The 25,149-nt window shown below is 46.6% G+C and overlaps 1 protein-coding gene across 1 annotated transcript in view; it reads right to left on the minus strand.

Annotated features, from left to right (window-relative positions):
• Positions 1–900: 900 nt before the first annotated feature.
• SMARCD1 (SWI/SNF related, matrix associated, actin dependent regulator of chromatin, subfamily d, member 1) overlaps positions 901–25,149 on the minus strand; it is a 46,997-nt gene continuing 22,748 nt past the window's right edge. The window contains exons 6-13 of the mRNA XM_063952025.1: positions 19,841–19,957; positions 5,504–5,605; positions 5,250–5,411; positions 5,066–5,163; positions 4,853–4,988; positions 2,306–2,428; positions 2,131–2,232; positions 901–2,037 (exon numbers count right to left, since the gene is read on the minus strand). Coding sequence (XP_063808095.1) covers positions 1,984–2,037; positions 2,131–2,232; positions 2,306–2,428; positions 4,853–4,988; positions 5,066–5,163; positions 5,250–5,411; positions 5,504–5,605; positions 19,841–19,957 — 894 coding nt within the window. The 3' untranslated portion in view covers positions 901–1,983. The remainder of the gene's footprint in view (positions 2,038–2,130; positions 2,233–2,305; positions 2,429–4,852; positions 4,989–5,065; positions 5,164–5,249; positions 5,412–5,503; positions 5,606–19,840; positions 19,958–25,149) is intronic.

The following is a 25,149-nucleotide window of genomic DNA, read 5'->3' on the forward strand; positions in this document are numbered from 1 at the left end:
AAATCCGATATCCAAAATACCTCTGGTCCCAAGCATTTTGGATAAGGGATACTCAACCTGTATTAGCAGATTCACGTTTTATTGGCAGAAAATTGGCAGGTTTAATTGGATGATAAGCTCACAACAACAGTTGCAACTTGCTCTGCACATTTTGCTTTATACATGAAAGGAATGGTTGTTTTCCTTTCTGGAGAAAATATGCATGCATGCCATCCATTTATTACCAGTTCTTTATATAGCGCACACATATTCCACAGAGCTTTACAGAGAATATATTTGGCCATTTGCATCAGTACCTGCCCCAGTGTGGAGCTTACAATCTATGTTCCATACCACATGTACACACAAACATACACTACAGATTTTTTTGTTGGGAGCTAATTAACCTATCAGTTTATTTTTGGAGTGAGGAAGGAAACCAGAATACCCAAAGAAAACCCATGCAAGCATGTGGAGAATATATAAACTCCACACAGTTAGGGCCGTAGTGGGAATCAAGGCCAAGACCTCAATGCAGTAAGAAAAAAAAAAAAAAAAAAGCAATGCCAACCATTACACTAACTGTGCTGCCCATTTGTCCAAAATCATTTTAGAACTTTAAATCCATGCAGGTAGGATTTTAATGCTCCTCTTTTGGGTTATACTATGGATATCACAAGTCTCCTGTTGAATAATCTTGGTGAAAGACACTGCATGCAAGCTTGGTAAAATAGCCAATAGATTACATTGCAGGTGAGGTAGATCACAAGGTTACATGCATAAACCTTAGCTTTTATTGGAGATACAAATAAAACATTAAAAAGTGACATTACGTTAGATATAAAGACACTTTACTTTTGGCTGTACCCCAAACTCCGCAATGAAATGGAGCGCCTACAATTAAATTGACAGATGCTGGTCTTAGTCAGAATTTGCTTTTATTAAAACTTGGCAATGACTACAAGATACAAAACAATATTTTGGTCCATCAAAACCATAATCCGTTTAAAAATAAAAAAGGCTACATCTTATGAGAATAGAGGTGCTCAGGGCACATTCAGTGAGGGAGATTGGAGAGCTTCTAGGGATGTATCCCGGAGAGCAAAGCAGCATATCTAGAGCCCATTCTTCAGACTGCATATGCTGTAATATGTTACTGTACACTCTGCTGTGTAAACAGTCCTTCATTAATGAAATCTACAGACTGATTTCTCAGTCCAAAAATATGTAACCATTTCCACTTAAAAAACAAACAAAAAACAAACAAATAGACCCACGTTATGTGGGCCACTAACTTTATTCAGTATACCTATGTAAGACAGCACAGGTAAATATGTCTTTGATAATCTCTAAATGACAGTCCTGAAGACTATTTCAGCAGTGCTCTTATATTTAGTTAATGTAGTTTGTAAAAGTGTACTTAAACACAGTGGAAGCAGACACTTTGTGAGTTCATATTTTAGTTCCTGAAGAACTGAAAGGCTGCATCCATAAACACAGGCCCAGCTCACAAAAATGGCTTCCTCCACGGTATAGCCGATATACACTTTAAAAGGTCTATGCAGTATATGTCCATGAATAAACATGAAAAGCTGCTTTACATATACATCAGGAGCACGATAAGAGTAACCGACTAGACAAGGCCTACAGATTTTATTTTTTGTTGATATTTTTTCCATCCGTGAGAGAGAATAGGAGGTTAAACGTGACGAATATAACATAAAAAAACAAACACATAAGGGGGAAAGGATAAAAATACTTGATCCTTCAAGGTATATTAGAAGTCAGCCCTCAAAATATTTCCTGGCCTTAAATGTATCCTCTGGGACCAGTATAAATAGCACTATAAGTGTGTCGTTATTCCACTTGTCAGTCATTTGGTAGAGGCCTCAATAACACTCTACAGCAGCTTCCTAAAGCCTCGAGAAGATGCTGAAATGTTTGCAATGAAGAACACCCCATTAAATACATCCATAGGCAGATTCTATTTGGCCAGAACTAGTTTTATGTGTTTCTAATCCCCAGGGCTTGCTCCAACTCCTGACGTCTTTGCTGCACCTAAAAAGGGAAGACCACAGAATAGGTTACACAAACCGCAGGTGTGCAAATATAACAGAAGAGTCTCCAGATGTCTGTATAACGCATGTGTACCTTGGAGTAGAAGTACCGACATACGGCTTCCTGAGCCCATGGCTGGAAATAAAACTCTGCTCTGCGCTCCTCTTCTGGATTGCCCACAACGTCGGTCATTGTCTGGGGACAGAGGAGAGATTTAGAAAAGGAGAATGACTATTACACTCTTACAACCAGTGACAGACTCACTCACCTTGAGGTCACGGCACTGAGACTGTAGCCAGTCGTTGATGAATCCTTGAGGGTCACGTGCAAAGCTTAACATGAATTCCCTCTGAATCTTCAGCTGATTAATAGTTTCAATAGTCTCGTGGATCTGAAAAGAATGTATTATTAGCCACCATGAAAAATGGATGCCACTACAAAGCCCTGCATAAACAATATGGCAATGGCTGTTACTACCTAAGAGTTAACATCCGTAAACATGCAACCCATTACACTTCCATTGTCCCATGATTCCTAATCAGAACCATTGAACAAAAGCCTAAACGAACTGTGAGCAAGCGCACGCTAACATTACTTCTGATCATCTGACAAGAACTTGCCGTGAGTTTCACTTATGGATTGTCTTCAACAGTAGTGGTCCCAGGACTATGGAAAGGATGCAGGCTAGACTGCTCCAGTCTATTACACCTAGGCAAAACCATCTGCACTTACGCACTATAGTGCATCTTTTATTAGACAATGTAGATGGGGGATGCCTCATTTACAAAAAAATTACCGGAACAAGCAGGATGCACTGGAGCACCGGGACAAGGGGTGGCATAGGTATTAAACCACTGGGAATGCAGCAAACTACATCTTCCAGCACCAGAAGGGAAGAATATTAGCTAGGAGGAGGGAATCAGTGGAAGGTATAGGAAAGAGGGTCTAGGCCGGCTCTTGGTGCTTCTCATTTCCACCATAACCTCTCCTTCTCATTCATATCACCCCCTGCAGGGGCTTAGTAAGGAGTACAAGCTGTAACTTATCCGATACCAGGATATGGGTGGCTGTGTGTGGGACACAGCAATGGCATTTTGTCTTCTTGCTAGAGTACAGCAGCTGAGTGAGTGAGCAGAGCCAGACTGTGAGAACAGCACAAGGGAGCCATAAGACCCGTTTGTTCAGCACTGGGCAGTACACGGAGAAGTGGGCACCAGAGAAAAGAGGGTACCCTCTATTGGGGTAGTACCTAGGAAAAGCCTTGGGGTGACTGAAAATCCTAATCATGCCCTGCTCCAGCCAATCAAATAGTGCTGCCCCTATACACGCAATTCCAGTCAGTCTGTGGATGCAGGGAAAATCCTGGGGACAGATGACTGGCAGCTCTGCAAAATTGTGCTGGAACTGAGAAACAGTGAAGTAGGACCTCAAATACTGTAATTTATGGGTCCCTGGTAACCGCAAAATTCTGAACTTCATATAATCACTGTAGGCAGCCACATGATACTGCAGATTAGGGAAAGAGAATTAGTTTAATGTTGCAGTATATGATCACAAATTTATGTGAGCATTACCCAAGGCAGGGAGCATCAAATCAAACCAACTCCACTGACTGCACGGAATAGGATACTTGTGTATAGACAGAAGAGCAGCAAGTAAACTAAAAGCAGCAAGACATTAAGAAGCACACGTGGGAACAGGCTGCTTAAGAGCACGAATCTGATGGCTGCCGAGTGCAATGTTTCCATCTCTGGGAGGAAGCAGGCTGATACATACATATTAAAAACTGTACAAAATATTCAATTAGTGAAGCTTTCTCAAACTACAGAACACACTAACGACGCCTCAAGGGGAGACATGTTAAACACTTCAATTAAAGAGCAAGAAATCAAGACTACTGGTTTCCCAAATCAACTAATTACACATTTTACATGTAGCAGTTTATAGCATTCAGTGAATGCGTAACATTTTTTGTCAGAAATCAATAGCAAAGGTAACGGAATGGCTGTGATATGCAATATACTAACCAATAAATAATGGAGATAAACAAGGCCAATAGCTTGCAAAAAAATTATTAAATATAAATACAATGTTAAAGATTTAATATACGAGTAAATAAAAATACAATATTACATATTTAATATATGTTTTGTTGTGATGTTTTGAATAGTACCATATTTTGCTATGTTTTCTTTATTATAAGTGATCGATCCCATTAGGTGTGAAGGGTGCACGCTTGTTCACTGGTAGCAGCACAATAAACCCCCTTCCTTTACGTTACAAACTCAAGATATTTTTGAAGGCAGCCCTCAGTCCGGAGGTACATTAAGTGCGGCATATATAGCTGCACTTATCTGGCCCGTGAGGAGACTTGCAACTAAAAAGTATTGAGCCCTAACTCTTTCTAAACCTGTGAATGACTCGTGGCTATAGTAATATATAGTAATATTTTAAGGGGTCTTCAGAAAATCAAGTAATAGCTTGGAAATGCCATGGCCCAATGACATTTCTCTGTAGATCTCTGTGATTTTCAGCCATTCGTATACATAGGTAACCAAGCAGATCTGGTTTATTTGGTGGCCCTGTTATGCCATTTGCATTGAAGGCACTTGCAGAATTTCTGTGCCAAAGCCCAAATAAAGCTATCTGCTGATCAAAACATAGATAAATACAAAAACAGGGAAGAAAGCTAGATAAACAAAGCTATATGTATTTAGTAGACGTTGCAGAGGTACAAGTCAGGCCCTTTAATACATAAGGCATAAAAACCACTACCAAGTAATTTTATCTAGTTCAGTTACAGCTGACTACTAACCTTGTTATCCAAAGCTGCAATTTCTTGTTGGCTGGACGTAGACAACAGGAAGGAATTCATCTGGGTTTTCAAGGTATCATCCACCTCAACATCAATATCATAACACGCCGTCTTCTTCTGGTCATTGGGATCCACACTGTTGCACATAGATGGAACATTAGACCAGAACACAGTGATGCTATGAAGAACAGTGACTTTAGGGTCTCTTCTTACCTGATGACGTGATTAATTATGATAGGCTCCGGAGGCATGAGGAGGGCATGGAGTCGCTGAGGAAGCTCGGAAAATTTCATCCTTTGAGATTCGAATATCTGCAATGGGAAATCCATTCAATGGTGAGAACATTATAGAACAAATGGGGGTAGTCCAAACGATTCCACGTGTAATAGTCTTATACCTGCTGTAAATACTTGTCGCTGATTATAAACTCTCGTTCATGTGGGTCCTGAAGTTTGTGTGTTTTAATATACTGCCATAGGGCTTGGATAATAACCGGGCGAGTCTGCGTGTGGATCCCAAGAAGACGAGCCAACCGGGGATCCAGCTTAAACTGAGGAGGCTGACAAAAGCGAGAAAGCATCGATGAAGGCAAATGTGCCTGGTTACAGAAGTTCCCAAGATGCACAGATTAGGTTTGCTCCATTTATATACCTGGTAGTCCAGCATCAGCAGCACAGTGCAGCGCACATTTACGTCTCCTGGTCGTTTGACCTGAAACCCGTCTGTCTCCTGTGTGGTCGGCGTTCTGTGCCACTGTGCAAACAGGTTATTGGGAAAGTTAGTAACGGATTCCAAAAAATAGAATTCAGGTTTGTTCTTTTTATTCCTAATAAATATTAAACCATAAATTCAACTTGTATAATATAGCAACTTATAAAACTTGATATGTTGACAAATCTTACATACGATATAGGATAAAATACGATTTTTCAAAGGTAATCAATTGCCGGAAGATTATTTTATAATAAGACTTTACTTTTATTAATCTGTATTAAAATAAGCCATCTAATATACTGATTACAAATTACCAACATTTTTAAATTATAGAAAATTAAAAGAAACAGGTGTAATTACAATTAAGGAGAATTTGTGGGAACACGTAGCTGTAACTAACTTGACCAGATGTATCACTGCTACAGTACGGTTGTTCTCTCTCTATATTAGTGCCACGGAATACCAGTATTCTGTCATCTTGTGTATATGTTCCCCTGAATACCCAGGAGTGCACCTCTTATTGTGATAATACAATAAACGATACGTAAATTGCATGTGTGACAGGATAATGGGTTTGGCCATATTCCTTCTGATTATATCGTTCCCATTTATATACATTGACAAGCCTTGAAATATTTGACTCTGGGGCTTACATTTGTGCACGTTTGAGCTAGTTTTTCCATGGATCTATCAGGCTGGGTACACCTTAGAAGATATGTCGTCCAATCAGACGGATCACACCTACATACTGAGCACACTGGGTAGAGCGTACGCATTACCGTATGCTCCTGCCCGCTGACATAGGGTCGTCCCATCTACTGTGCTGCAGGAACGATCGCATGACCCAACGCCCAACAGCATACAGCTGAATGTGGGCAGGAATGATATAGCACACAATGGCGCGCTGTATCAGTGTGTACGTACTGTCAGCCACGATCCCAGGATCATTTACTCTTCCCTCATAATACCTTTAATATTAGTTTTTGTCCTGTACAGTTCAAAAGGTGTCGCCTTCACTCCCTTACCAAATAAGACATTCCTGTATTATATAAACATTTGAATGCTTTTATCATATTAAATTATACCCAAAGTGATACTGGACTGCATTTAAATATGAATAACCTGCCAAACTCTGGGGGAGATGTATCAAACACACTATCCTATTACAGTTTATTGCCAACTAAATGCAAAATTAGGCACTTGGGTCTCACAAATCCAAAGGCTAAAATAGGATTTTAATTACAGACTGGTAAATCCTTTTCTCGTAGTCCGTAGAGGATGCTGGGATCCACATTAGTACCATGGGGTATAGACGGGTCCACTAGGAGCCATTGGCACTTTAAGAGTTTAACAGTGTGGGCTGGCTCCTCCCTCTATGCCCCTCCTACCAGACTCAGTCTAGAAACTGTGCCGGAGGAGACGGACAACTTCGAGAGAAGGATTTTACACAGATAGTGGTGAGATTCATACCAGCACACACATACAAGGCAAACCAAGCTAACCAGCCTGAAAATTCAGCAACGGTTGAGCAAATTACTTAACCAAGTAACAAAAACAATACTTCCAAGAACCAAGCAGTACTGAACTAAGTAACCACTGCAGGATTACGAAGCGCTGGGCAGGCGCCCAGCATCCTCTACAGACTACGAGAAAAGGATTTACCGATAGGTAATTAAAATCCTATTTTCTCTTACGTCCTAGAGGATGCTGGGGTCCACATTAGTACCATGGGGATGTACCAAAGCTCCCAGATCGGGAGGGGGAGTGCGGAGGCTCCTAGAGAACCGATTGACCAAATTTTAGGTCCTCAGAGGCCAAAGTATCGAACTTGTAGAATTTAGCAAACGTGTTCGACCAAGTAGCCGCTCAGCAAAGCTGTAAAGTCAAGACACAGCGGGCAGCCGCCCAGGAAGAACCCACTTTACAAGCAGAGTGGGCCTTAACAGATTTTGGACACTGCAATCCAGCCATAGAATACGCATGCTGGATAGTGAACCTGATCCAGCGAGAGATCGTCTGCTTAGAAGCAGGACACCCAAGTTTCTTGGGATCATATAGGACAAACAGAGAGTCCGATTTTCTGTGACGAGCAGTCCTCTTCACATAAATTTTCAGAGCCCTTACAACATCCAAGGACTTTGCTGGAATTGAGGAGTCAGTAGCAACTGGCACCACAATAGGTTGATTGATCTGAAAAGCCGACACAACTTTTGGAAGGAACTGCTGACGTGTCCTGAGCTCTGCTCTATCCTCATGGAAGATCGAGTAGGGGCTTTTACAAGACAAAGCCCCCAACTCCGACATACGTCTAGCAGAAGCTAAGGCCAACAAAGTGACAGCCTTCCACGTGAGAAACTTGACCTCAACCTCCTGTAGAGGCTCAAACCAATCCGATTGGAGGAACTGCAACACCACGTTAAGATCCCAGGGTGCCATAGATGGCATAAAGGGAGGTTGGATGTGCAGAACCCCTTTCATTAAAGGCTGAACCTCAGGGAGGGAAGCCAGCTGTTTCTGAAAGAAAATGGATAAGGCCGAAACCTGGACCTTTACGGATCCCAATCTCAGGCCACACCTGCTTGAAGGAAAAGGAGAAACCGTCCCAGTTGAAACTCCACCATAGGAAACTCCTTGGATTCACACCAAGATACATACTTTTTCCAATGCGATGGTAATGTTTAGACGTTTATCCTTTCCTAGCCTGTATCAGGGTAGGAATAACCTTGTTCGGAATGCCCTTCCGAGCTAATATCTGGCGCTCAACTTCCATGCCGTCAAACGTAGCCGAGGCAAGTCTTGGTAGGCGAACGGCCCCTGTTATAGAAAGTCCTCTCGAACAGGAAGAGGACTTGGATCTTCCAGCAGTAACTCCAGAAGATCCGCGTACCAAGACCTTCTTGGCCAGTCCGGAGCAATGAGGATTGCCCGAACCCTTGTTCTCTTTATGATTTTTAGAATCCTTGGAATGAGTGGAAGTGGAGGAAACATGTACACTGACTGAAACACCCACGGAGTCACCGGGCATCCACTGCTTGCGGGTCTCTCGACCTAGAACAATACCTCCAAAGCTTCTTGTTGAGACGTGAGGTCATCATGTCTATTTGAGGTACACCACAAGGATATATGTCACCTCCGTGAACACCTCTGGATGGAGGCCCCACTCTCCTAGATGGAGATCGTGTCTGCTGAGGAAGTCCGCTTCCCAGTTGTCTACTCCTGGAATGAAGATAGCTGACAGCGCCAATGCGTGCCTTTCTGCCCAGAGGAGGATCCTTTTTACCTTTGACATTGCAGCTCTGCTCTTCGTTTCGCCCTGTCGGTTTATGTAGGCCTCCGTCGTTACATTGTCAGACTGTACTTGAATGGCATGACCTCGCAAAAGATGTGCCGCCTGGAGAAGACCGTTGTACACGGCTCTTAGCTCCAGAATGTTTATTGGAAGACTGGATTCCAGGCTTGACCACCTTTCTTGGAAGGTTTCCCCTTGAGTGACTGCGCCCCAACCCCGGAGACTTATGTCTGTGTTTAGAAGGACCCAGTCCTGAATCCCGAACCTGCGGCCCTCCAGAAGGTGAGACATTTGCAGCCACCAGAGGAGTGAAATACTTGCTTTCGGCGACAGACGTATCCTCAGGTGCATATGTAGATGAGACCCCAACCACTTGTCTAGGAGATCCAGTTGGAAGGAACGAGCATGAAATCTTCCGTACTGTAGAGCTTCGTAGGAGGCAACCATCTATCCCAGAAGGCGAATGCACTGATGAACCGATACCCGGGCTTGCTTCAGGACATCCCAGACCATTGTTTGAATCACCAATGCTTTTTTCCTCCGGTAGAAAAACCCTCTGCACTTCCGTGTCGAGGATCATCCCCAGGAAAGACGATCTCCAAATGTGACTTTGGAAGGTTCAGGATCCAACCATGTTCCCTGAGCAGACGAGTCGTGAGAGCAATGGACTGCAACAAGGCCTCCCTGGTCGACGCCTTTATCAGCAGATCGTCCAGATATGGAATTATGTTCACTCCCTGTCTGCGGAGAACCATTATCTCTGCCATCACCTTGGTGAACACCCTCGTGCCGTGGAGAGACCGAATGGCAGTGATAGGGACTGTCTAACAGTGCAAACCCGAGATAAGCCTGGTGTGGCGGCCAAATCGGAATGTGGAGGTAAGCATCCTTGATATCCAGGGATACCAGAAACTCCCCCTCCTCTAGACCGGAGATCACCGCTCTCAGAGACTCCATTTTGAATTTGAACTCCCTCAGATAAGGGTTTAACGATTTCAAGTTCAAAATCGGTCTGACTGAACCATCTGGTTTCGGTACCACGAAAAGGTTCGAATAGCAACCCTTGTTTTGCAACTGTAACGATGACCACTGACCTTTCCAATTTTTGAATGGCTTCCTGTAGGACAGCCATGTCTGCCAGTAACGCTGGCAAGCCTGATTTGAAGAATCGGTGTAGCGGGAGTTCTTAAAACTCCAGTCTGTACCCCTGGGATACAAATATCCTGTACCCAGGGGTCCAGGCCGGATGACACCCAGACGTGGCTGAAACGTCTGAGCCTCGCACCCACCAGACCGTCCGCCAGGCTGTGCGGTCCACCGTCATGCTGAGTAGTTTGAGGAACCAGAAGCAGGCTTCTGGTCCTGGGAGCCTGCAGGTGCAGGCTTTTTGGATTTTGCACGCCCACCTCTAAAGAAAGTGGTAGGGGGCTTGGACTTTTTTGTCCTAGCGGTCTGAAAGGACTGCGATGCAGATGAAGAAAAGGGTTTCTTCGTAGAAGGTATAGCTGAGGGAAGAAAAGGTGACTTACGCGCGGTAACAGTAGAAATCCACGCATCCAACGCTTCCCCAAATAGAGCCTGACCTGTGTAGGGTAGGTTCTACACACTTCTCCTGGATTCCGCATCTGCCGACCATTGGTGTAGCCAGAGTCCCCTGCGAGCTGAGACAGACATGGAAGATATCCGTGCATTCAGCATACCCAAGTCCTTCATGGATTCCACCATGTACCCCGCAGAATCCTGTATGTTGCGTAAAAACAGTTCAATGTCACTTCTATCCATTGTATGTAAGTTTTCTAGTAACGTGCCTGACCACTTTACTATAGCTTTTGAGATCCATGCACAGGCAATAGTAGGCATTAATGCCACCCCTGAAGCAGTGTATATGGATTTAAGCGTAGTGTCAATCTTCCGATCAGCCGGTTCTTTTAACGCGGTAGATCCAGGGACAAGTAAAACCACCTTTTTTGACAGTCTGGACACAGATGCGTCAACTTTGGGTGGGTTTTCCCATTTTCTTCTATCCTCCTCAGGGAAGGGAAAAGCAACCAGAACCCCTTTTGGGGATCTGGATTTTTCTCTCCGGGGTTTCCCAGGCTTTTTCAAATAAAGCGTTTAATTATTTTGACGCAGGGAAGGTTAGCGAGGCTCTCTTATTATCTGTGAAGTAAGCCTCCTCAACCTGCTCAGGTGGTGTCTCCGCAATGTTTAACACATCTCTCATGGCCTCAATCATCACCCCCTTCGCCAGGGATGCTGCCTCCCTCAGCACATCCCCATCACCGTCTACTGTGTCAGTCGGTATCCGCGTTATCTTGCATAATCTAGGCAAGAACACGCTTCTGTGGGCATATGTTAGAGGATTTGGAAGAAATAGGAACAGAACCTGACCAAACAGCCATAGAAGTCTTTAAAACCTGAGTTTCAGTCTCAGTATGAGCTACCCTAGTAGATATCGAATAGATTATTCCCTTAATAGAAGTTAGCCATTCCGGCTCAGTAATGGGAATCTGGGATAAGACATTACATTCATGGGTACATGGAATTGATTCCTCTGGAGAGTAAATGTCCTCTACAGCATAAGACACCGAATCCCTTGACATGGCTATGTGAGAAAACATACACCCACACACACAGGAAAATGTCAGACACAGTTTCCCCCCCAAGTATGCCACAGAGAAACACAGAGCTTGGAGCCAGCACACACAAAACGATTCCCTAGGTAGATATAATACCACTACTTGGCGCTCACTGTGTACCTTAATAGACTACACAGTAATTACACAGCCTCCCTCCCCCTTCTACAACCCCCTGGTACCACACAGTATAGCTGGGATTGCGTGGAGGGACAGCTCTCCCTGTCAGCGTCTCTGTAGATGGATCTGCAGGCAGGAAAATGGCGCTGAACGCTGCTGGGTCAGCTCTGAGAAGCTCCGCCCCCTGAACATGGCACTGCTTCCCGCACTTCACATATTTATACTGGCCTGAGGAATGATGCTGGCAGCGTTACCGAGGTCCCTGACAGTCTTGGTGACCAGTTTAGGGTATAGGCGCTGGCTCAGGGCGTCCCTCATAGCGCCGCACTGTGTACCGCTGAGCCTCCGGAGCGCAGTTAGTACTGCGCTCCCACCCTGTTGCCGCCATCTTCACACCGGCTCCCCGCTTGCTGAGGCGCCGGTGACTCACTCACCACCAGAATCTTCTGGCTCTTTTAGGGGGTGGCGGCATGCTGCGGGAGTGAGCGGTCGCCTGGGGCAGCTAACGATCATCACCCTCAGGAGTTCAGTATCCTGTCAGCGGTGATAGTGGCCATTAACCTCACAGGGTTGGACACTACTCCCCCACCCCTAAGTCCCACGAAGCAGGGAGGCTGTTGCTAGCAGCCTCCCTGTGCCTAACTCTAATTAAAAACAACATTTTCTAAACAGAGTCTGGTAGGCGGGGCATAGAGGGAGGAGCCAGCCCACAGTGTTAAACTCTTAAAGTGTCAATGGCTCCTAGTGGACCAGTCTTTACCACATGGTTCTAATGTGGACCCCAGCATCCTCTAGGACGCAAGAGAAACATAGTATTAATGGCACTACACTGGAAGCTACTGAGGAGGAAAGGGATCTAGGAGTCACTATTTCAGGTGACTTAAAGGCAGGTAAGCAATGTAACAAAGCAATGAGGAAGGCTAGTCCGATGCTTGGCTGCATTAGGAGAACAATCAGCAGCAGAAAGAATCAGACAGGTTCTGGCCCCCTTTCCGACAACCTCAATCCGACAAAAAAGTCGGATTGAGAAGGGCGTCCGCCCGGCCAGGCTCCTCACTCCCGGCAGTGCCTTTCCCCGCCACTGCAGACCTCACCCTCCGCCAGCTGCTGACAGCAGCAGCAGGATAGCACACTGGGAACGGCCAAATCAGACAGTCGGATTTGCTCAAATCAGACAGTCGCATTTGGGCGCTCATTGGATAGCCCTTGTCGGATCCATTCCGACAAATGCATGTTGGAATGGATCCAACACTTATTGAATATACCCCTATGACTGGGAATATTAACAGAGCGCAGATGTAGTGGAGCGAGGCAGATTGTCTGCAATTCACTCGCCATGCGGTGCACTAATTGGGGTTCATGGTCATGTTACGGAAAAAAAAAAAAATACACCTAAAACATTTAGAAAAACTGTCAAGTAAACCCTTTCACTGTGTAGACCTTTTTCCCATGTCAACCATGTCCATGTCGACCTATTGACCTTATCCAGGTCGATCCATTTATCCATAACCATTTAAACATGCATGGGATAGACATAAGGATATCCTTACAAAGAAAAAAGGACAAAATAAGATTTTACTTACCAGTAAATCTATTTCTCGTAGTCCGTAGTGGATGCTGGGGACTCCGTAAGGACTATGGGGATAGACGGGCTCCGCAGGAGACATGGGCACTTTAAGAAAGAATTTAGGTTCTGGTGTGCACTGGCTCCTCCCTCTATGCCCCTCCTCCAGACCTCAGTTAGAGAAACTGTGCCCAGAAGAGCTGGCAGTACAAGGAAAGGATTTTGGTAATACAGGGCAAGATTCATACCAGACACACCAATCACACCGAATAACATGTGAAAACAACCAGTTAACAGCATGACAAACGACAGAGCATCAGGTCAAACCCTGATGCAACCATAACATAACCCTTATTGAAGCAATAACTATTGCTACAAGCATTGCAAAAGTCCGCACTTGGGACGGGCGCCCAGCATCCACTACGGACTACGAGAAATAGATTTACCGGTAAGTAAAATCTTATTTTCTCTAACGTCCTAGTGGATGCTGGGGACTCCATAAGGACCATGGGGATTATACCAAAGCTCCCAAACGGGCGGGAGAGTGCGGATGACTCTGCAGCACCGATTGAGCAAACAAGAGGTCCTCCTCAGCCAGGGTATCAAACTTGTAGAACTTTGCAAAAGTGTTTGAACCTGACCAAGTAGCCACTCTGCAAAGCTGTAATGCCGAGACCCCTCGGGCAGCCGCCCAAGAAGAGCCCACCTTCCTAGTGGAATGGGCCTTAACTGATTTTGGCAGCGGCAATCCAGCCGCAGAATAAGCCTGCTGAATCGTGTTACAGATCCAGCGAACAATAGTTTGCTTTGAAGCAGGAGGACCAAGCTTGTTGGATGCATACAGGATAAACAAAGATTCTGTTTTCCTGACCCTAGCCGTTCTGGCTACATAAACCTTCAAAGCCCTGACCACATCCAGCAACTCTGAATCCTCCAAGTCAGTAATAGCCACAGGCACCACAATAGGTTGGTTTATATGAAAAGATGAAACCACTTTCGGCAGAAATTGTGGACGGGTCCGCAATTCTGCTCTATCCACGCGGAAAACCAAATAGGGGCTTTTATGTGACAAAGCCGCCAACTCTGACACACGCCTAGCCGAAACCAAGGCTAATAGCATGACCACCTTCCACGTGAGATATTTCAACTACACCGTTTTAAGTGGTTCAAACCAGTGGGATTTCAGGAAACTCAACACCACGTTAAGATCCCAAGGTGCCACTGGAGGCACAAAAGGAGGCTGAATATGCAGCACTCCCTTTACAAACGTCTGAACTTCAGGTAGAGAAGCCAACTCCTTTTGAAAGAAAATGGATAGGGCCGAAATCTGGACCGTAATGGAACCTAATTTTAGGCCCAAATTCACTCCGGACTGTAGGAAGTAAAGGAAACGGCCCAGCTGGAATTCCTCCGTAGGAGCATTCCTGGCCTCACACCAAGCAACATATTTTCGCCATATACGGTGATAATGTTGAGCTGTCACGTCCTTCCTAGCCTTTATCAGCGTAGGAATGACCTCATCCGGAGTGCCTTTCTCTGCTAGGATCCGGCGTTCAACCGCCATGCCGTCAAACGCAGCCGCGGTAAGTCTTGGAACAGACAGGGCCCCTGTTGCAACAAGTCCTGTCGTAGAGGAAGAGGCCAAGGGTCCTCTGTGAGCATTTCTTGCAGATCTGGATACCAAGTCCTTCGTGGACAATCTGGAACAATGAGGATTGTTCTCACTCCTCTTTTTCTTATTATCCTCAGCACCTTGGGTATGAGAGGAAGAGGAAATACATAGACCGACTGGAACACCCACGGTGTGACCAGGGCGTCCACAGCTATCGCCTGAGGGTCTCTTGACCTGGCGCAATACCTCTGTAGCTTTTTGTTGAGGCGGGATACCATCATGTCCACCTGTGGCAGTTCTCACCAACTTGTAATCTGTGCGAAGACTTCCTGATGAAGTCCCCACTCTCCCGGGTGGAGGTCGTGTCTGCTGAGGAAGTCTGCTTCCCAATTGTCCACTCCCGGGATGAACACTGCTGACAATGCGCTTACGTGATTCTCTGCCCAGCGAAGAATTCTGGTGGCTTCCGCCATCGCCACCCTGCTCCTTGTGCCGCCTTGTCGGTTTACATGAGCCACTGCGGTGATGTTGTCTGACTGAATCAGAACCGGTTGGTCGCGAAGCAGGGTCTCCGCTTGACGTAGGGCGTTGTATATGGCCCTTAGTTCCAGGATGTTGATGTGAAGGCAAGTCTCTTGACTTGACCACAGACCTTGGAAATTTCTTCCCTGTGTGACTGCTCCCCAACCTCGGAGGCTTGCGTCCGTGGTCACCAGGACCCAGTCCTGAATGCCGAATCTGCGGCCCTCGAGAAGGTGAGCGCTCTGCAGCCACCACAGGAGTGACACCCTGGCCCTGGGGGATAGGGTGATTAACTGATGCATCTGAAGATGTGATCCGGACCACTTGTCCAGTAAGTCCCATTGAAAGGTCCTCGCATGGAACCTGCCGAAGGGAATGGCCTCGTATGATGCCACCATCTTTCCCAGGACTTGAGTGCAGTGATGTACTGACACCTGTTTTGGTTTTAATAGGTTCCTGACCAGTGTCATGAGTTCCTGAGCTCTCTCTATCGGGAGATAAACCCTTTTCTGGTCTGTGTCTAGAATCATGCCCAGGAAAGGCAGACAAGTTGTAGGAACCAACTGCGACTTTGGAATATTCAGAATCCAGCCGTGTTGCCGTACCACTTCCAGAGAAAGTGCAACGCTGTTCAGCAACTGCTCTCTTGATCTCGCTTTTATGAGATCGTCCAAGTACGGGATAATGGTGACCCCTTGCTTCCGCAGGAGTACCATCATTTCCGCCATTACCTTGGTAAATATTCTCGGTGCCGTGGAGAGACCAAACGGAAACGTCTGAAATTGGTAATGACAATCCTGTACCACAAATCTAAGGTACGCCTGATGAGGTGGATAAATGGGGACATGAAGGTATGCATCCTTTATGTCCAGAGACACCATAAAATCCCCCCCCCTTCCAGGCTTGCGATGACCGCTCTCAGCGATTCCATCTTGAACTTGAACCTTTTCAGGTATATGTTCAGGGATTTTAAATTCAATATGGGTCTGACTGAACCGTCCGGTTTCGGGACTACAAACATGGTCGAATAATAACCCCTTCCCTGTTGAAGGAGGGGAACCTTGACCACCACCTGTTGAAGATACAATTTGTGAATTGCAGTTAACACTATTTCCCTCTCGTGGGGGGAAGCTGGTAGGGCCGATTTGAGGTATCGGTGAGGGGGCATCTCTTCGAATTCCAGCTTGTATCCCTGAGACACAATTTCTATCGCCCAGGGATCCACCTGGGAGTGAACCCACTTGTGGCTGAAATTCCGAAGACGTGCCCCCACCGGGCCTAGCTCCGCCTGTGGAGCCCCAGCGTCATGCGGTGGATTTTGTAGAGGCCGGGGAGGACTTCTGTTCCTGGGAACTAGCTGTGTTGTGCAGCTTCTTACCTCTGCCCCTGCCTCTGGCAAGAAAGGACGCACCTCGGACTTTCTTGTTTCTTTGTGATCGAAAGGACTGCATTTGATAATATGGTGCTCTTAGGCTGTGAGGGGATAAAAGGCAAAAAATGTGACTTTCCAGCTGTAGCTGTGGAGACCAGGTCCGAGAGACCCTCCCCAAACAATTCCTCACCCTTGTAAGGTAAAACCTCCATATGCCTTTTTGTGTCGGCATCACCTGTCCATTGCCGAGTCCACAGGACCCTTCTGGCAGAAATAGACATAGCATTTATTCTAGAACCCAGTAGACTAAGGTCTCTTTGAGCATCTCTCATATATAGGACAGCGTCTTTAATATGCCCCAGGGTCAACAATACAGTATCCTTGACGAAGGTATCAATTTCCTCAGATAAGGTATCCGTCCATGCTACTACAGCACTACACACCCTGGCCGACGCGATTGCCGGCCTCAGTAAGGTACCTGAATGTGTATAAATGGACTTCAGGGTAACCTCCTGTTTGCGATCCGCAGCATCTTTGAGGGTAGCCGTATCCTGTGACGGCAGGGCTACCTTCTTGGATAAGCGTGTTAAAGCTTTGTCCACCCTAAGGGAGGATTCCCAGCGTAACCTGTCCGTTGGCGGCAAAGGATACGCCATAAAAATCCTTTTGGAAATCTGCAGTTTTTTATCTGGAGATTCCCAAGCCTTTTCACATAACTCATTTAGCTCGTGTGAGGGGGGGAAAGGTTACCTCTGGCTTCTTTTCCCCATACATATGCACCCTCTTGTCAGGGACTGGGGTTTCCTCTGTGATGTGCAACACATCCTTAATTGCTATAATCATATAACGGATGGATTTAGCCAATTTTGGCTGTAACTTTGCATCATCGTAATCGACACTGGAGTCAGAATCCATGTCGGTATCTGTGTCAACAGTTTGGGATAGTGGGCGCTTCTGAGACCCTGACGGCCTCTGCGACATAGGATCAGGCACGGGTTGGGACCCTGACTGTCCCGAGGCTTCAGCTTTTTCAAACTTTTTATGCAAGGAATTAACATCATCATTTAAAACTTTCCACATATCCATCCAATCAGGTGTCGGCGGAGACACCACATTCATTTGCTCCCGCTCTGCTTCCACATAGCCTTCCTTATCAGACATGTCGACACAAGCGTACCGACACCACACACACAGGGAAGGCTTTCTCTGAAGACAGTTCCCCCACAAGGCCCTTTGGAGAGACAGAAAGAGAGTATGCCAGCACACACCCCAGCGCTATAAACCCAGGAATAACACAGTAAGTTAATGTTAACCCAGTAGCTGCTGTTTACATTGCTTTTTGCGCCTAATTATGTGCCCCCCCCTCTCTTTTTACCCTCTTCTACCGTGTATCTGTAGGGGAGAGCCTGGGGAGCTTCCGCTCAGCGGAGCTGTGGAGAAAAAATAGCACTGGTGAGTGCTGAGGAAGAAGCCCCGCCCCCTCAGCGGCGGGCTTCTGTCCCGCTTAAATATGCAATTTTTTGGCGGGGGCTCATACATATATACAATGCCCAGCTGTATATATGCTTAACTTTGCCAAAAGAGGTCCCAAATGCTGCCCGGGCGCCGCGCCCCCCCCCCCCCCCCCGCACCCTTACAGTGACCGGAGTATGTGTAGGTGTGTGGAGCAATGGCGCACAGCTGCAGTGCTGTGCGTTACCTCAGTGAAGAACACGGAGTCTTCTGCCGCCTGTGAAGTCTTCTTTGCTTCTCATACTAAACCCGGCTTCTGTCTTCCGGCTCTGCGAGGGGGACGGCGGCGCGGCTCCAGGACTGGACGGCGAGGGTGAGATCCTGCGTACCGATCCCTCTGTAGCTAATGGTGTCCAGTAGCCTAAGAAGCAGGACTTAGCTTCAGAGGGTAGGGCTGCTTCTCTCCCCTCAGTTCCACGATGCAGGGAGTCTGTTGCCAGCAGAGCTCCCTGAAAATAAAAAACCTAACAAAATACTTTCTCTCAGCAAACTCAGGAGAGTTCACTGAAAAGCACCCAGCTCGTCTGGGCACAGTATCAAACTGAGGTCTGGAGGAGGGGCATAGAGGGAGGAGCCGGTGCACACCAGAACCTAAATTCTTTCTTAAAGTGCCCATGTCTCCTGCGGAGCCCGTCTATCCCCATGGTCCTTACGGAGTCCCCAGCATCCACTAGGACGTTAGAGAAATAGGGTTTGAGGTAACAATAGGGTTAAAAAAGGTGCAGACTAGATGAGCCAGGTTGTTCTCATCTGCCATCAAATCCTATGTTTCACATATAGAGAAATTACCCATAGGTAGCAGTGGATAGGTTTGCTATAGGCAACTTCACTGTTTAGGCTGCTTGCTCATACCCCTTTTCCACTAGCTTTAAAAACACGTGTTCAACCCGGTAAGCTGTGTTGTGTGAACGGAAGCCGTGTCGAGGCGACACGGCTCCCGTTCACAGTGAATGGAAGGGCAGCGCTGGGAGATCATGTGCTCTCCCAGCGCCGCCCCTGCCGCGTCACTAACAGCGTCACCAACCTGGCAATATGCCGGGTTGGTGAGCGCTGTGGGAATGGGGGCTGTAGCCCGGGTCGCAGCCGTGTCCCGCTCCCGACTGCGACCAGTGCTACAGGTGGAAAAGGGGTATCAATCTCCCCCTAAGTCTTGTTATAGCATGTAGAAGAATGTAGAAGCATGCAGAAGAATAGGTTGACAGTCAGTCAGTCATGCGGAATACATATGATTTCCTGGTACAGGTTCTATTCCCACCCGGTAGCGTGGACACCACCAACCAAGTGGGATACCAAGCGTCGGAATTCCACCGGCTGTCGGCTTCCAGCGTCTGTCTCCTGAACGCCGGGATCCAGAAGGCCGGTATATTGACTGCCAGTCACGCAGCTACTGCAGCATACACTGCAAGGTGGCAGGATAGATATCCCTAATCTGCTTATCTTTTCGTATAAAAAAAAAATAAAATAAAAAAATGCACATTTGCCAGCTTTCCTTGCAATACAATGCAAAGTCATGTAAAAACAGATGCAACAAAAATGTATGTGCGAAAACCACAAATATTTGCATTTTGGAATACAGCATTTAGTTGTGTGTAACAATTTAGAGAAGCTTTGCAGTGCTGTACTGTACATTTTACATCTCTCACGTACCTCCACCAGATGGTTATCAGGTCCATACAAGTCCTTGTCTAGTTCAATGACCAGAGACTTGAAAAAGGATGAAAACTTCCTCTTCTGTTTGGTAGCATCATATTTGGACAAAGCTGCCTGAAAGACAAAATAACGTCATCTTTTACCATTCACGTCTCAACTGCAACAAAGTAAAAAAAAAAATAAGATTTTAAACCTACCGGTAAATCTTTTTCTCCTAGTCGTAGAGGATGCTGGGGACTCCGTAAGGACCATGGGGTATAGACGGGCTCCGCAGGAGACATGGGCACCTAAAAGAACTTTCTAGTATGGTGTGCACTGGCTCCTCCCTCTATGCCCCTCCTCCAGACCTCAGTTAAAGAACTGTGCCCAGAGGAGATGGACAATACGAGGAAAGGATTTTGTTAATCTAAGGGCAAGATTCATACCAGCCCACACCAATCATACCATATAACCTGGAATACACCTAACCAGTTAACAGTATGAACAAACAACAGTATCGGTCCAAGTCGATTCTAACTGTAACATAACCCTTATGTAAGCAATAACTATATACAAGTCTTGCAGATTTTCCGCACTGGGACGGGCGTCCAGCATCCTCTACGGACTAGGAGATAAAGATTTACCGGTAGGTTTAAAATCTTATTTTCTCTTACGTCCTAGAGGATGCTGGGGACTCCGTAAGGACCATGGGGTTTATACCAAAGCTCCCAATCGGGCGGGAGAGTGCGGATGACTCCGCACCGGTACCGACTGAGCAAATGCTAGGTCCTCATCAGCAAGGTATCAAACTTGTAGAATTTAGCAAAAGTGTTTGACCCCGACCAAGTTGCTGCTCGGCAAAGCTGTAATGCAGAGACGCCCCGGGCAGCCGCCCAAGAAGAGCCCACCTTCCTAGTGGAATGGGCCTTTACTGAATGCGGTAACGGCAATCCAGCCGTAACATAAGCCTGCTGAATCGTGTTACAGATCCAGCGAGCAATAGTCTGCTTCGAAGCAGGCGCGCCAATCTTGTTGGCAGCATACAGGACAAACAATGCATCTGTTTTCCTAATATATATATATATATATATATATATATATATATATATATAGATAGATAGATATATAGATAGATAGATATATAGATAGATATATAGATAGATATATAGATAGATATATAGATAGATATATAGATAGATAGATATATAGATAGATATATATATATATATAGATAGATAGATATATAGATAGATATATATAGATAGATATATATAGATAGATATATAGATAGATAGATTTCCCCACTCACTGAGCCTTAATTATGTGCCCCCCTCTCTTTTTCAGCCCTCTGATGCTCAGCAGGGGAGAGTCCGGGGAGCCAGAGTTCTCTGCAGCCTCTGTGGAGAAAATAGCGCTGGTTAGTGCTGAGGGATCAAGCTCCGCCCCCTCACGCGGCAGGCTTCGGTCTCGCTCGTGAATTTGAAAAAAAATGGCGGGGATCCGTAGTTTACTGCCTCCGCAGCCTAACTACATACCTTTTTGCCTAAAAAAAGGTTTATTGCTGCCCAGGGCGCCCCCCCTGCGCCCTGCACCCATCAGTGCCGTGTGTGTGTGTAAGTGTGGGAGCAATGGCGCACAGCTTCCTGCTGCGCGCTTACCTCATGAAGATCTGAAGTCTTCTGCCGCCTGATGTCTTCTTATGTCTGACGTACTCACCCGGCTTCTTTTTTCCGGCATCTGTGAGGAGGATGGCGGCGCGGCTCCGGGACGAACCCCAGGGTGAGACCTGTGTTCAGACTCCCTCTGGAGCTAATGGTGTCCAGTAGCCTAAGAAGCAGAGCCCTTAACTCTTAAGAAGTGGGTCTGCTTCTCTCCCCTCAGTTCCACGATGCAGGGAGTCTGTTGCCAGCAGAGCACCCTGAAAATAAAAAACCTAACAAAATTATTTTTACAGAAAACTCAGGAGAGCTCCCTGTAATGCACCCTATCTCCTCTGGGCACAAGATCTAACCGAGGTCTGGAGGAGGGGCATAGAGGGAGGAGCCAGTGCACACCATACTAGAAAGTTCTTTTAGGTGCCCATGTCTCCTGCGGAGCCCGTCTATACCCCATGGTCCTTACGGAGTCCCCAGCATCCTCTAGGACGTAAGAGAAAGAAAAAAAAATAAGATTTTACTCACCGGTAAATCTATTTCTCGTAGTCCGTAGTGGATGCTGGGAACTCCGTAAGGACCATGGGGAATAGACGGGCTCCGCAGGAGACTGGGCACTCTAAAAGAAAGATTAGGTACTATCTGGTGTGCACTGGCTCCTCCCTCTATGCCCCTCCTCCAGACCTCAGTTAGGATACTGTGCCCGGAAGAGCTGACACAATAAGGAAGGATTTTGAATCCCGGGTAAGACTCATACCAGCCACACCAATCACACCATATAACTCGTGATACTATACCCAGTTAACAGTATGAAATATAACTGAGCCTCTCAACAGATGGCTCAACAATAACCCTTTAGTTAGGCAATAACTATATACAAGTATTGCAGACAATCCGCACTTGGGACGGGCGCCCAGCATCCACTACGGACTACGAGAAATAGATTTACCGGTGAGTAAAATCTTATTTTCTCTGACGTCCTAGTGGATGCTGGGAACTCCGTAAGGACCATGGGGATTATACCAAAGCTTCCAAACGGGCGGGAGAGTGCGGATGACTCAAGGTCCTCCTCAGCCAGGGTATCAAATTTGTAGAATTTAGCAAACGTGTTTGCCCCTGACCAAGTTGCAGCTCGGCAAAGTTGTAAAGCCGAGACCCCTCGGGCAGCCGCCCAAGATGAGCCCACTTTCCTCGTGGAATGGGCTGCTACTGATTTAGGATGCGGCAATCCAGCCGCAGAATGCTCCAGCTGAATTGTGCTACAAATTCAGCGAGCAATAGTCTGCTTAGAAGCAGGAGCACCTATTTTGTTGGGTGCCTACAGGATAAAAAACGTGTCAGTTTTCCTGACTCCAGCCGTCCTGGAAATATAAATTTTTAAGGCCCTGACTACGTCCAGTAACTTGGAATCTTCCAAGTCCCTAGTAGCCGCAGGCACTACAATAGGTTGGTTCAAGTGAAAAGCTGATACCACCTTAGGGAGAAACTGGGGACGAGTCCTCAATTCTGCCCTATCCATATGGAAAATCAGATAAGGGCTTTTACATGACAAAGCCGCCAATTCTGACACACGCCTGGCCGAAGCCAAGGCCAATAACATGACCACTTTCCACGTGAGATATTTCAAATCCACAGTTTTAAGTGGCTCAAACCAATGTGATTTTAAGAAACTCAACACCACGTTGAGATCCCAAGGTGCCACAGAAGGCACAAAAAAGGGGCTGAATATGTAGCACTCCCTTTACAAATGTCTGAACTCCAGGCAGTGAAGCCAGTTCTTTCTGGAAGAAAATCGACAGAGCCGAAATCTGGACCTTAATGGAACCCAAATTTAGGCCCATAGTCACTCCTGACTGTAGGAAGTGCAGAAAACGACCCAGCTGAAATTCTTCTGTTGGAGCCTTCCTGGCCTCACACCACGCAACATATTTTCGCCAAATACGGTGATAATGGTTTGCGGTTACTTCTTTCCTGGCTTTTATCAGCGTAGGAATGACTTCCTCCGGAATGCCCTTTTGCTTTAGGATCCGGAATTCAACCGCCATGCCGTCCAACGCAGCCGCGGTAAGTCTTGGAACAGACAGGGCCCCTGCTGTAGCAGATCCTGTCTGAGCGGTAGAGGCCATGGGTCCTCTGATATTATTTCTTGAAATTCTGGGTACCAAGCTCGTCTTGGCCCATCCGGAACCACGAGTATCGTTCTTACTCCTCGTTTTCTTATTATTCTCAGTACCTTTGGTATGAGAGGCAGAGGAGGGAATACATAAACCGACTGGTACACCCACGGTGTCACTAGAGCGTCCACAGCTATTGCCTGAGGGTCCCTTGACCTGGTGCAATATCCAGTTTTTTGTTTAGGCGGGACGCCATCATGTCCACCTGTGGCCTTTCCCAACGGTTTACCAACAGTTGGAAGACTTCTGGATGAAGTCCCCATTCTCCCGGGTGTCGGTCGTGTCTACTGAGCAAGTCTGCTTCCCAGTTGTCCACTCCCGGAATGAACACTGCTGACAGTGCTAAGACGTGATTTTCCGCCCATCGGAGAATCCTTGTGGCTTCTGCCATCGCCATCCTGCTTCTTGTGCCGCCCTGTCGGTTTACATGGGCGACTGCCGTGATGTTGCCTGATTGGATCAGTACCGGCTGGTTTTGAAGCAGAAGCCTTGCCAGACTTAGGGCATTGTAAATGGCCCTCAGTTCCAGAATATTTATGTGTAGGGACGACTCCTGACTTGACCAAAGTCCTTGGAAATTTCTTCCCTGTGTGACTGCCCCCCAGCCTCGAAGGCTGGCATCCGTGGTTACCAGGACCCAGTCCTGTATGCCGAATCTGCGGCCCTCTTGAAGATGAGTACTCTGCAGCCACCACAGTAGAGATAACCCTGTCTCCAAGGACCAGGGTATCAGCCGATGCATCTGAAGATGCGATTCCGACCACTTGTCCAAGAGGTCCCACTGAAAGGTTCTTGCATGGAACCTGCCGAATGGAATTTTGCTTCGTAAGAAGCTACCATTTTTCCCAGGACTCGTTTGCAGTGATGCACCGATACCTGTTTTGGTTTCAGGAGGTCTCTGACTAGAGACGACAGCTCCTTGGCTTTCTCCTGCGGGAGAAACACTTTTTTCTGTTCTGTGTCCAGAACCATCCCCAGGAACAGCAGGCGTGTGGTAGGAACCAGCTGTGACTTTGGAATGTATAGAATCCATCCGTGCTGTTGTAGCACTTCCCGAGATAGTGCTACTCCGACCAACAACTGCTCCATGGACCTCGCCTTTATAAGGAGATCGTCCAAGTACGGGATAATTAAAAACTCCCTTTTTTCGAAGGAGTATCATCATTTCTGCCATTACCTTGGTAAAGACCCTCGGTGCCGTGGACAGTCCAAACGGCAGTGTTTGGAATTGGTAATGGCAATCCTGTACCACAAATCTGAGGTACTCCTGTTGAGGATGGTAAATGGGGACATGTAGGTAAGCATCCTTGATGTCCAGGGATACCATGTAATCCCCCTCCTCCAGGCTTGTAATAACCGCCCTGAGCGATTCCATCTTGAACTTGAATTTTTTTATGTTCAAGGACTTCAAATTTAAAATGGGTCTCACCGAACCGTCCGGTTTCGGTACCACAAACAGTGTGGAATAGTAACCCCGTCCTTGTTGAAGTAGGGGCACCTT

Source organism: Pseudophryne corroboree, chromosome 2 (assembly GCF_028390025.1).
Source record: "Pseudophryne corroboree isolate aPseCor3 chromosome 2, aPseCor3.hap2, whole genome shotgun sequence".
NCBI classification, from domain to species: domain Eukaryota; kingdom Metazoa; phylum Chordata; class Amphibia; order Anura; family Myobatrachidae; genus Pseudophryne; species Pseudophryne corroboree.